The following is a 13,267-nucleotide window of genomic DNA, read 5'->3' as shown; positions in this document are numbered from 1 at the left end:
GCCGTGGGGGGCGTGAACTGGTGCCCCACACCGCCACGGTCACCGGAGCGGGACGCCTCGCCACGGGAGGAGGTGGTGCAGGCACCTGCCACCTTCCGGCCCGCCTCCCTCGTGCACCACGGACCGCTGACCCACCTCTGGACGCCGCCGGACTACGTCGATCTCGTTAAAGACGACGACGACATCGGTGGCCACTGAAGACGGCCACGACACCGACATCGACGGGCGCGACAGAACCGCGCGGGCGGCATTTTTTTCGTTTTTATGTTAATTATGGCACTGGGCCGTTAAGTGAACCATGGAACTGAGTCGTTTTGTGGCCATGACCCCTTAAATCATGTTTTAAGTTTTTTTAACTGTGTTTATTTATTTTTAAAGTCATTTTATTTTAGTTTTTTTATCACGTCCAACACAAACATGATTTGGAGTGCGACCGTCCACTGAACGTATCCATGATCCAACAGACAGAAGTGGACATGAACGAATTCATTGTGGCCCCAAAGGCGTAAAATTCGGTCAAACCGAACGTTCATTTGGATCATGCAGTGAAGTTGGGCTAAGCCATCGGACCGGGCTCAGGACGTGACCGATCCCCAGCTGGGATCGGTCGAGCGAGCGTCCTCCTTTGCTTTTTTTTTTTTGAACTTTCCTCCTTTGCTTTCTTTGTTTGGAAAAGCCATCTCCGCTGCTCGTTCTTTTTTTTTTTGAGCCGCATCAGATTGAGAATTGGATATGCTGGGTTCAGCCGTCCTCCGGCTCGCCACCCCGCCTCGCGCCGCCGTCTCCGCTGCTGCCGGAAACATCTCGGTATAAGCCTTTTCCTCCTGTCGTTCTGCGCACTCCTTCCTACGGTCTACATACGCATCTCACATGGAGTGGCTTCTTGGTCTGTATATTCGACGGGCGGCGACAGCTCGTGGATGGCAGCCTCCGCGCTGTGCTGCACCCGGGGGCGGACGACGCAGATTCAGCGGCGGCGGGGTGCTCGCACAAGTGGCGGATGGTGATCGCCTACGACGGTACCAAGTTCAAAGGTTTTTCTCGCCCCTCTTCTCTGCACCCGGATTCTTTAGATCGGTGGTGTTTGTGTATTCGATCATTATTAGATTCTTGGGGGTGGTGATGAATGGTTATCGGCGCTACCTAAGGACGGTTGCATCGAAGGGAGAAGAGAAAGCAAATGGTTGCAGAAGGTAGGTTTTCTATTACCGGGGATCACTAGTTTGCCATCGGACCAACTATTTGCCATATGATTAGAATGTCCATTTTAACTGAGTATGCGTACATGGGCCTGGTGGAATTGTTAGCTTCTACTCTCTTCATCCCAAAACATTTGAAGTTTTAGGCTTGTCCTAAGTTAAACTTCTTTAAGCTTGACCAACTTCATAGAAAAAAGTGCTTATATCTACAACATCATATATATATATATATATATATATATATATATATATATATATATATATATATACATACATACATATATATAGCAAAAAGGCCCGTGCGTTGCAACGGGAGAAAAAAAATCCACTCATATCTCTAGCTGGGTCAGTTGGACAAACTATGAGTGCCCGGTTGGCAGGTTATGAGATCGAACCCTCCCATCAGCAATTTTATTTTTCTCCGGACCTGGCCCACAGTGCGCTGCTAGATGGGCTTTCTTCGTTGAGCCAAAACGGGTGGCAAATAATGAAACCAAATAGCTTATGTGAAATTAATTGAAGCGGGACCAAACGAAACGGAACGAAACCAAGAATATCACCTCCTTTTACTAGTAGTTATATTATATATATATATATATATATATATATATATAATATGAAAAATGTTTCCTACAAGCAGTGGTAGTTACCACCACTTACGTTTTGTATGTTGTACGTAGTATCTGTCAAAACCGAGAGTATGTACGCGTAGTATGTAGTATATAACAATGTTTGGGTAGTATATATACTACTTTTTAGGTAGTATGACCAAATTTTGAGTATACTCCTTTTTACATATAAATATGTACGTATTTCGTGAATATAACAAAACTATGGGCTGATATGAAATATTTTCATGGACCTTGCTTTGAAATATCTTAAATATATTATATGAACATATTTAGAATGATAAATTAGTATATATAATACTTCATGATAATATATATATATATATATTAGGAAAAATACATCCTACCACCTAGTGGTAGTTACCCCACATGTCTCATATACTACCATATGGTACTATATATACTACTTTATCACTCTAAATATGTTCATATACTATATCTAAGATATTTGAACGCAAGTTACATGAAAAAATTGCATATGAGCCCATAGTTTTTGTTATATTTATGAAATACGTACATATTTGTACGTAAAAAAGAGCATGCTTAAAATATGGTACATACTACCTAAAAAGTAGTATATATACTACCTAAACATCGTTATATACTACATACTACACGTACATACTCTCGGTTTTTACAGATACTACATACAACATACCAAACGCAAGTGGTGGTAACTACCACTGGTGGTAGATAAAATTTGTCCTATATATATATATATATATATATATATATATGTTATGTTGAGTCTAATGAACCTAATTTGGTATTGTAGATGTTGGTATATTTTTCTACAAACTTGGTCAAACTTAAAGAAGTTTGACTTAGGACCAACCTAAAACATCAAATATTTTGGAACGGAGGGAGTAGTAGTCTTGTTCCGTGTTTTCTAGAGACAGATTGATAATTACGATTTGTTTCTAGCTAATAGATCTAGCAGATTAGTTGCATTTTTCTTTTTTCAAGATTCAAGATGTATTTTGTGATGAAAACATATTTTTTGTGCCACGTAACATGTTTCTTGATCAATGGAAGCATCATTTTTCTAGTACGTTGGAAATATATTTGTTCGCTAGATGGAAACAGTTTTCGTGACCAATATTAACGTTTTTTCTTTGCAATGGTAATATTTTCAAGTACTTTGGAAACAAGTTTTTCTGTGTGTAACAGAGTCAAATTGTATGATTTTTTTGCTTTGGTTGAAACAATATAGCAGACACTGATAGTGGTTGAAACAAAAAATTACTACAAGAAGCAAAATGAATAAGATACAACTTCACTAAAAGAAACAAAAGTACATGTGAGTGAAGCACATACAAGGTAGTGATTTTAGAAGAACGAGTGTAGAAATAAAGGAAGCACATGGTGGTAGTGGTTGAAGTAAAAATTTACTGCCATAGAAACATGCGTGAGAAATATAAGTAGGCTTCGTGGCTGGCACGAAGCAACATTCTTGGGCAATGGAAGCTTAGAAAGTTGATTTTACAAAGGCATGCTTGCCGGGCAACATTTGGGGTCAAAAAATTTGTGGTTTGCGAATCAGTTTAATAAAAACAAATTTAGGTTGAGCGCGCTCATAACATCTTTGAAATGAAGTACCGCGAAACAACTTTTCAATACACTGTGCGTAGGATTGGTTTACCGGAGGGAAGAGTTTACCAGAAATAACGGGGCAATTATGCGATATTTCTTCTTATCTTGTCAATTTTATTATGAATGCCTTTTTTTGTTGTCATTTTGTTGGTTTTGAGGTTTTACTGTTGTGTCATTTATGACACTAACTACCGTACACCGCTAGGACGTGCTTTAACCATTGTATTTTGAATTTGGCCTAGTGATGATTCATTTCGTGAGTATCCAAAGAATCGATGGTGATCTTAAGTAGCATACGGTCCTTGACATTTATGGTTACACTTATTGGGGTGAACTTTGTAAACTATAGCCCCAGAGAAGGAGGTAGTTCTTTTTAGGATCTTGAGACATTGATGTACGTGTATATGTGCCTACCACCTCTCCTACATTACCAGCAATACTAGAAGCAGCACACACAGTTCGTCATGAGGGCATTCAAAAAACGTTACATCGGCTTCGGGCTGATTTCCATGTACCACAGGCCCGCAAGTTGGTTAAGGAGTTTGTGCAGATTTGTGTGAGATGTCAACGCCACAAATGGGATCATTTACACCCTGCAGGCCTGTTGCAGCCATTGCCAGTCCCACAACAAATATGGGACGGCATATCTATGGATTTTGTGGAGGGGTTCCCGCGTGTGCACGGCGTGTGCACGGCAAATCGGTCATACTTACAGTAGTGGACAGTTTCTCTAAATACAAACACTTTATTCCTTTGGCACACCCTTATCCTCTACTTCCGTAGCAAGAGTATTCTTTGATGAGGTGGTTCTTGCACGGGATGCCAACATTGATTGTCAGTGATCGACTGATCGTGATCCAATTTTCACTAGCCGCTTTTGAGAGGGACTCTTTCAGTTGGCTGGTGCACAGCTTAAAAAAGGCTTAGCTTTTCATCCCCAGTCTGATGGTCAGACAAGAGGCCGTGAACAAAGTGATTGCTATGTACTTACGCTGCCTTTCAGGTGATCGGCCCCGACAATGGCTTGCATGGGCCACTGTTTTTGAGTCGCGACTAGACTAGTCTAAGTCGACGAGTCGCACTGCCAGGGTTGACTCAAACCCCTCGACTAGTCGAGACTAGTCGCGACTAGTCGATTGGCCAGGCTCGACTCGTCACTAGTTGCTACCCCATAACGACTCATCGACTCGAAAACCTTGGCATGGGCTGAGTATTGCTATAATACTTCATATCATTCCCCCTTAAGGAGACACCTTTCAAGGTGGTTTACGGGTGTGACCCTCCATCTTTGCACTCTTATGAGCCAGGCTGTGCCAAACTAACTGCAGTGGATTCTCTTCTCCAAGACCATGATGAATTTCTTGTTGTTATTAGGATTGATTCCTGCAGGCACAACAATACTATAAGAGACAATATTGACAGTCCCCGTCGAGGGCTCGGCTTTGAGATTGGACAATGGGTTTGGTTGCGTTTACATCATAGTCAGGTGGCATCTTTGGCAATCAAGGCTCACTCTAAGCTAGCTCCCCAATTCTGTGGATCATACCAAGTCATAGAACAGATTGGTTCAGTAGCATCGTCTCAAACTTCCAGAGAAAGCTCGGATTCATGATGTCTTTCATGTTAGCTTATTGAAGCCTTACCATGGGGAGGCTCCTGCAGTTCCGCCACCATTGCTTCTGCTTCACAATGGTCGGGTGTGTCCTGTTCCAGAGAAGGCCCTCAAATCTCGCGTGACTCAGGGGTAAACTGCAAATTCTCATCTAATGACAGGGGCTACCAGCTACTGGAGCTTCTTGGGAAGAGGCTGGGGAATTACAGAAGATATATCCACAATTCCAGCTCAAGGACGAGCTGCTTCTCAAGGAAGGGAGAGATGTCATGTGGGGATCTACGTATCAGAGGAGGAAACATGCATCCAGACCTCCAGCTTAAAAGGCTAAGGAATCCTAGTACTAGTTGGCTGCAGCACGAGTCCATGTCCCACAAGTGTCTTAGTAGTTGCACGTTCAGTTTAGGGAAGAGTCTTAGTCCAACTTTGCCTTTGAGTCCTATGTGTAAGGTCAACCCTATATAATGAGGCAGCCATCGTTATTATTTTTGGCGAATACTCTAGGTGTGTATCATTGCATTGATAGGGGAAAGAAACATTAGTTAGGCAGCCCACAAACAACGTACACAACTAGGAGATGATGTGGGTGCCAATGAGCAGATAGAAGGGGGGATGCTCAGCCCCAGATACAAGAGATTATGTTACAGGTAAAATGGTGTCTAAGCCTTTGGTGCCAGCCCATGTCCAATGCCACGCCTCCTCTTTGACAGTCTTGATGATCTTGTGAGTTATTATGAGTCAAGTCAAGAAGTCTAATCCCCAATCATGATCTCTCCGTTTCTGCCTGACGTAATTCTGTGCCCTGTCCCCTGCACCTCTCCTGCTACCATGGCTCCACCAACAGGGGGACGCACGGGTCCTAGTCCCCAGCCTCCTACCTATCACAATCATCGTCTACGCTCAACCCATGCTCGTGACACATGTTGTTTTCTTTTTTGCCCTTATCTGATTAGTGCACTTATTTCCTAATATTTTTGTATTAGCACATCAGGTTGCACGCCCCTTGAATGTGACCAAACGATCAACTATGTTCCAATGAGGCTCAGTAGTTCCAGCCAAGATGAAGGCCTTTAATTCAGATAGCTCCTCGTCACTATCCCCTTGCTGCCGCAAGTTCTCAGAGAGGGGAAACTGTGGACTGGAGATGGCGCATAGATCGGCTGTTCTTTCGTCAGCATTGCAACATGATAAAGCATCTGCCACAATGTTCTGGTGACCAGGGCGAAATTCGACACATAAATCAAATCAGAGGAGCTTGCTCACCCAATGATGCTGTGGAATAGTTGACAGACGTTGATCCAACAACAAATTCAAACTATAATGATCTGTGCGAACAAGAAAGGATCTTTCCCATAAATATGGCCGCCAATGACACACAGCCTGCATTAAGCCAATGAGCTCACGTTCATAAGCAGCAAGATGCATGTGTTGAGGAGCAATCTGTTTACTGAAGAAAGCCACAGGACCATTTCCTTGATGTAACACATTCTACCACAAAGTCCAAGCTGAAATCAGGCAATTGTAGCACAGGAGATGATACAAGAGCCTTTTTCAGAACATGGAACGATGTTTCTGCTTTGTTCATCCAAGCAAATCCCGCCTTCAATAACATTGTAAGGGGAGCCGCAAGTGTACCAAAATCCTTGATGAAGCGGTGGTAATACCCAGCCAGACCTAAAAATCCATGCAACACAGAGCGAGGAAATGGCTGTGTTATGAAAGCAACTTATCTCTATTGAAGGCCCAAGGGGCATATATACATTACACATGACTTGGGATACAAGGAAAGTAAACATGGCCTAATAGAACTCTTAGACCAATACTAATATTTGCCAACACCACCCCTCAAATGCAAAGCGTATGCAATGGCAATGCATTTGAAGTGTAACACTAAAAAAAATGATAATCCAAATCCGCGTCTTGAGAGTGTCGTCGTAGCATGAAGAGTCTTCAAAACCTGTCGAGTCAAGCCAAAGGGAAGAACGGAGAGATGGCACATCAGAGGAAGACACCACATCACTTGAAGATAGAAGAGAAGTATCAAGAGAAGATGAGTTGTCAAAAAAGTGGGCACATCAAGAGAATAAAGCATTGCGCAGAGAATCATAGCCTACTACAACCGAGGACGAAAGAAGCGCGGTGGCTAAGGCACAATGGGCGTAGGTTGATAATGCAAAAAGAGTCCAAAAAATCCTACAGAAAACAACAAGGGCAAGTAGGCCACAAAAGTTGTATAGAAAGGATTAGGACCAGAGAAAGGCTGACAGACAAAAGTATGGTGGACTCGCATGGCATGAGAAACACTAGATATCAACGGATTTGGTGGATGCAGCGGAAAATATAGACTAGAAAGCAATTATACTAGAGAGTAGCGGAAGAAACATGATTTTTCTATATGATGCCTCACGGGAAACAGAGGAGCCAGCAATCTCACATATTATAGGAGTCCAAAACTGGGCTTGAAGCGGCAGCAGGCCAAGCAGGAGAAATCCATGGTGGACAACACCGTCAAGGAATCAGTTCGTGGCTGGGTAAGCAGAGCAGTAGCAGCAGGAGAGCAGCACACGTTGGGGCAGCGGGGATGTGAGAAGCCAGGGCGAGGTGAGCGTCGGCACGCGGAAACCGGCACGGGGAGCAGCGGGGCCCGCGACCTGGAAGTCGACGGCGGCGTTCATTCTGGGAGGGAGTAGCGGCGAGTGCAGGCAGCTGATCCAAGAGTCTTGCGCGGCGAGGCTGGGTGGGGCGACACCACAGGGAGGCGTCGGGAGCCAGCGGTAGGCATGGCCGACTCGAGCTGAAGAAGAAGCGGGTGGACGTCTGGGGCAGCGGCTTGGTGATTGAGGGGCGGCGTCCTCCTGGGGATGGTGGTGACGGCGGACGATCTGGACTGCAACTTGGTGATCTGATCTGGAGCCTGCCGTACGTTGACCCGGGGCAGAGGCACCCCTCATGTGCAGCGGCCAACGAAGACTGAAAAGAAAATTTGATCGGAGGACAAGCTGCAACTCCGGAGGGGACCTAAAACCTAGGCTCTGATACCATGTTATGAAAACAACTTATCTCTATTGATGGCCCAAGGGGCATATATATATTACACATGACTTGGGTTCAAGGAAAGTAAACATGGCCTAATAGAACTCTTAGACCAATACTAATACTTCCCAACATCGGTCACTACCTGAACCTTTAGTTGGTCCATAGCGACACCTTCACTGTTGATGACGTGGCCTAGATAAATCACTGAGGAGACACCGAATAAGCATTTGGGCCATTTGAGAAACAAGTGATGATCTCAGAAGAAAGCAGAGCACAGATCTGACATGCCTCAAGTGGTCTGACCAAGAAGTGGTATAAATCAAAATATCATCAAAAATGACCAAGACAAACAGGCGGAGGAAAGGGCGTAAGATGTCATTCATGAGAGCCGAATGTTGTTGGGGCGTTATCAATCCAAAAGGCATGACCATGAACTCAAACAATCCTTGGTGGGTCCTAAAAGCCGTCTTTTCCCCATCGGCAGGGTTCATACGCGCTTGATACCCTGATTGTAAATCCAATTTGGTGAAAAAGAGAGTGGGGAGTGATGTCATCTGGGCCTAGCACTTCAGGCGCAGAAACAGGGAGGGTCCCAAATCTGCTTAGAGATAGGCTTTATCTTTAGTTTGCTGGTATATCAAATTAGTTAAGTATTCCCATCGATAACCATCGTGTTAGTTGGAAAGTTGAGTTATTGTATCAGCCGGCCCTATATATAAAGGGACCTAGGCCTAGTACGTGTGCATCAGAGAATCAATAAAGAAGAAAAGAGGAAGACTTGCCTCCAGTTATTCCCAAATCCTAACTTCCCTGCACCCACGGCACACAAGGATCTGCACGGCTACGTTTTCCGGAGCCTGGGCCGTGACAGTACCACTACCCCTTGTTAGCTATTTTATGTTCTATTAGCAACTAGCTGGAGGAAAATTCTGCAATTTTGAAGCAATTTCCTCAAATTAAACCTGTCTATCATCTATATTGTAGTTATATATAGTTGCTTGACTCCATACTAACATTACTAAGATTGGGTACATAACTTCAGAATTTTGAAATCTCAACTGATTCTCAAATTACTATTGTTCTTAGGTTGGCAGTATCAACCATCACCTCCAACTATACAATGCTTTCTAGAGAAAGCACTGATACGCATCACGAAGCTCGACCGGAAGGAGCTTTGTTTGGTTGGTGCAGGAAGGACAGATACAGGTGTTCATGCACAGGGTCAGGTTTAATTATCTTATTACACTGGAACACGGTCTCAAATGTACTTGTATATCCTTCATTGTTGGTAGGCTTAAAAATGCTGTGATAACACGTCATATGTTGTTTTGCAGGTGGCACATTTCACCACGCCGTTTGCCTACCATTGTCTCGACAGCTTTCATTCTGCAATCAATGGGCTTCTGCCTCCTGATATCCGAGTTAGAGAAATTAGCGCAGCTTGTCCAGAATTCCATGCTCGCACATCCACAAAGAGCAAAATATATCATTACAAGATCTATAACGAAGCAGTTATGGACCCCTTCCATACTAATTATGCTTACCACAGTGCACATAAACTTAATCCACATGCTATGCAGGAGGCTGCAAATCATTTTGTTGGAGTACATGACTTCACATCTTTCGCTAATGCAGTACATAATGATCGTGTGCGCAGTCCAATAAAGAAGATATCACGCTTTGATGTTACTAAGATGGTGATTTATTATCCCACGAGTTTGATTTTCTACTACCCTTACGAGTTCAGTATCACCTGCTTGATTTGTGTTTTGTTTGACCTGACATTTTCTGGTTGCCGTACAGGATGCTATCATACAACTCGAGGTTGAAGGCACTGGCTTTTTGTACAGACAAGTGAGGAACATGGTAATTTTGATCTCTTGTTTAATCATGTGCCTAAGTTAAGTTATTTTTGCATGTCACATCACCTGAACAGAAGTAAAGAGCTGTGAGTAGTACGGTAGTAGGGGCCTGGTACCTTTTGCTTGCCTTTGTTGATTCATGTGCTAGCCCTTGCATGGAACAAACTGAGTGTAACACAACCTCCTAACAATTTTTCATATAATCTTACCATATAAGCATTGAAGAACTTATCATGACCCTTTTACTTTTGAAAATGTTGTATGTATTAATTAAGATAACACAGAGTCATTACAATCATGCCGCACCAGGTCCAACACGGAGGTCGGAGCTGACTGCGCGTATACACCACTACACGCCCTTCTCTACTGAACCTAGCTAAACCAACTTGCCGTGATCCTTAATAAGCATGGAACGTGGTATATGGCTGCATGTGATACAAGCGCCTTAGCCAACTCATGGGAACAATTGTCATTCTTTTACTTTTTACCTTGTCCCTAAAAATAGAATAATCGATGAAGCATAACAGCAGTTCATTCAACTGGGTTACTTTATCATAGATCGAATGTACAATGGGTATCTAATGATTGGATCATATGCCCAACTTACGCACTAGTATTTGCAGCTTTTGCGAGGGAGAAGATTATATTTATCTCACTAACTCAACAGGAAATATCTTTAGGGAATTGACTACCAGACACTTTTCTTTCTTGAAAAGGGGTTTGTACCCCCGGCCTCTGCAGCGATTGATGCACAAAACGCTTTTATTACAAAGTTATAGAATGTAGTAAGATAATGTAAACAGGACATACACATCAAACAATAGATATTGCGCAAGGCACTTAACATTACTAATCCTATTGCTAAGCCGACACCTAAATTGGCTGAATATAGTCCATGCGACCATCTCCAAGTGGCTGCATGCAGAGTCCAGATGCTCCCGAGCCTCCGATAGTATGCTGAAGCAAACATTTATTTTTAATCTCTAGATCTTCCACCCTGATCTTTTGGCTGGCAAATAATGCTCCACTTTGTGAGCTGATATTTGCGTTTATGCTCATCCGATTGCTAAAAGAAACTGGATTTGTGTTAGTCCAATCTTAAAAGACGTTGCTCCCTAAGCACCATCGCCACCATCTCGTCTGATGTTGGGGGAGCAATGCCACCACACGTCACTGGTCGCCTGCGCCGCTGGCCCCGCCGCCACTGCCTCTCCACCGGCCGCCCACACCACTGCCGCCTTGCTGCCACACCACGCCGACCACCAACGCCGCACCCGCCGCTATCCGTCATCTGCCAGTAGCGCCACCGCAGCATCACCGCCTTGCCGGTACACATCACTGGCCGCCCGCAACGCCACCACCGGCTGCTAGACGTTCACGCCGCCCCACCGTGCCGCCGGTTGCCGGAGCTCCGCCGGTGTCTTTGTGCACACTAGAGGGAAAGATATAAAGAGATTAGCCACTGACATGTGGGACACATATGTCAGGCTTAGTTTAGGGAGAGGTTTATAGGGGAACTGCTACAGCCGCACACCTGTGAAACCCAATAAAATTATTGGGAGAGCCTCCAAACGCACTTATAGGGGAAGGTTTTTGAGGGAACTTCTGAATTCTAAGGCCCTCTTTTGTTAAGACCGGTGGCTGAGAGCGCAAGAGTAGAGCTATATTTGAGCTTATAAAGTGGTAGCCTTCTTTTGTGGCGGAGATAATTTATTTTCACGTAATGTTATTGCAAACATCGGTTGCTATGCTAGGTTATTTCGGACTTGATATCTTGCTGTACTATATTTTACCTGCGATCATCATCACTCTCCCCCCACGCTCGAAATCCCTGATGTTTGTGCCACAGAACAACTCGATAATATGTTGGCAATGCAGGTAGCTTTGCTAATTCAAGTTGGAAGGGAGGGACTGCCTCCTGAAATCGTCCCGGGAATCATTGCGGCAAAGGACCGCAAAGAACTTGCGAAGGTGGCCTTGTCAGCACCACCACATGGATTGTATCTCATGTCAGTTAACTATGACAAAGAAATCTTGAAGCCTCCTGTGGGTTCCCCTCCGGTGAGCTTTGGAAGGACTCATCAGATCAGTAGATGCAAACTTCTGTTTTACTAGCACAAATGTCCGTGCGTTGCAACGGGAGAAAATTTTATATTTATTAATATAAAACACATCCCTTGTTCATTAAAATTGTACGTGCAGATCCCATGCGTTGCAATGGTAATAAATTTGAGCTTGTGTGGTATTCGAGAGTTTACCTGCCGTCGTGCATAGTACATTTGCTCGTGCCTTGTGTTAGAATACAACTTGTGTTAGGGTTATGACTCATACTTGGTTTGTAATAATGCTAGGTCAGGGGTGGCTTAGCTCTTATATATACTTCTTATACCGGCACAATATTGTATCAACAATTATTCAATACAATTCTTTTCTTTTGAGGGTACGCCAATGGCGTACCTTAACTTTATAGAAAGAAGAAAATATGTACAAGAGATTACACATCGCTAGTTAGGAGTCACAAACCGACCCTAACCAAGCCTCCACACCACTCCCTAGCTCTACTCGACTACTATGATCGGTTGTCCTCCGAAAGCTCCTGATTTGGCCCAGGTCCTCAGCTCATTAAAGATAGAGTCTAATGTGTCCCATTCGTTCTTGATTATGCCCGTGCCGAAGACCCTTACATTCCTTTGCTTCCATATCGTCCAACAGATTAGCATCACGAGGGTGTCAAAGCCTTTCCGAGACTGCTTATCTATTCGCTTTCTCGTATCCGTCCACCACTGCACTAATCTTGAGTCATTTGTTGGGCAAAGGCCGGTCGTCAAACCCATCCTAGTAGTGCAGTGGAATCACACTTGCCGCGAGAACACGCACTGCAGCAAAATGTGGTTAACTGTATTCTCCTCCTGGTCACACATGTAACATTTTGATGCTTGGTCTTGCAAACCGTGCCTAGCTCTCCTGTCCGAGGTCCATAGATGATATTGCACCTCGAGCCACATGAATAGCTCGCACGCAAGCGATGCCCAACACTTCCATATGGTTCCGAAGCAGTGGAATCTGACTCCTCCCTCGCATAGCATCTTGTACGCAGATGATGTCGTGTAGACTCCGGGCGTGTTCCAAGCCCAGATGGGGCAGTCCTCGACCTGAGTGTCCAAATGAACTTCCAAGAGAATCTCTCAAAGGCCGATGAACTGGGTGAGACCCTCAGTGCATAGGTCACCCACTACATCGTCCATCCATGAATGCATGTACATCGCATCTCACACAAGTCTCCTGTTTGCCACTTGTGTCCGCACCTTTGCCACAACCAAGGGTGCAAAATCTTTA

General features: G+C 44.2%; 1 protein-coding gene across 3 annotated transcripts; it reads left to right on the top strand.

The window, feature by feature from the left end:
• Nucleotides 1–652: 652 nt before the first annotated feature.
• Nucleotides 653–12,328, top strand: LOC123043153 (tRNA pseudouridine synthase A 1). 3 transcript variants are annotated; one of them, XM_044465509.1, is made up of 6 exons: nt 653–807; nt 914–1,034; nt 9,156–9,295; nt 9,404–9,766; nt 9,873–9,935; nt 11,810–12,328. In XM_044465509.1, exons 1-6 carry the CDS (start codon nt 733–735, stop codon nt 12,044–12,046), a joined length of 999 nt encoding a protein of 332 aa, XP_044321444.1. In that variant the 5' UTR covers nt 653–732; the 3' UTR covers nt 12,047–12,328. The 3 variants fall into 3 exon arrangements, with proteins under 3 accessions (XP_044321444.1, XP_044321453.1, XP_044321450.1); XM_044465518.1 differs by having other exon boundaries at nt 789–807; nt 9,156–9,290; XM_044465515.1 differs by lacking the exon at nt 653–807 and having other exon boundaries at nt 917–1,193.
• The last annotated feature ends 939 nt before the right edge of the window (nt 12,329–13,267 follow it).

The sequence above is a fragment of the Triticum aestivum genome, chromosome 1A (genome assembly GCF_018294505.1).
Source record: "Triticum aestivum cultivar Chinese Spring chromosome 1A, IWGSC CS RefSeq v2.1, whole genome shotgun sequence".
NCBI lineage: Eukaryota > Viridiplantae > Streptophyta > Magnoliopsida > Poales > Poaceae > Triticum > Triticum aestivum.
Note: the sequence above shows the minus strand (reverse complement) of the source record. Positions and strands in the feature narration are given on the sequence as shown.

Coding starts and splice junctions, on each gene's coding strand:
- LOC123043153 (XM_044465509.1), top strand. CDS start 733: ATGCTGGGTTCAGCCGTCCTCCGGCTCGCCACCCCGCCTCGCGCCGCC. Junction 1,035..9,155: donor CGACGGTACCAAGTTCAAAG/GTTTTTCTCGCC, acceptor TATTGTTCTTAG/GTTGGCAGTATCAACCATCA. Junction 9,296..9,403: donor GTGTTCATGCACAGGGTCAG/GTTTAATTATCT, acceptor GTTGTTTTGCAG/GTGGCACATTTCACCACGCC.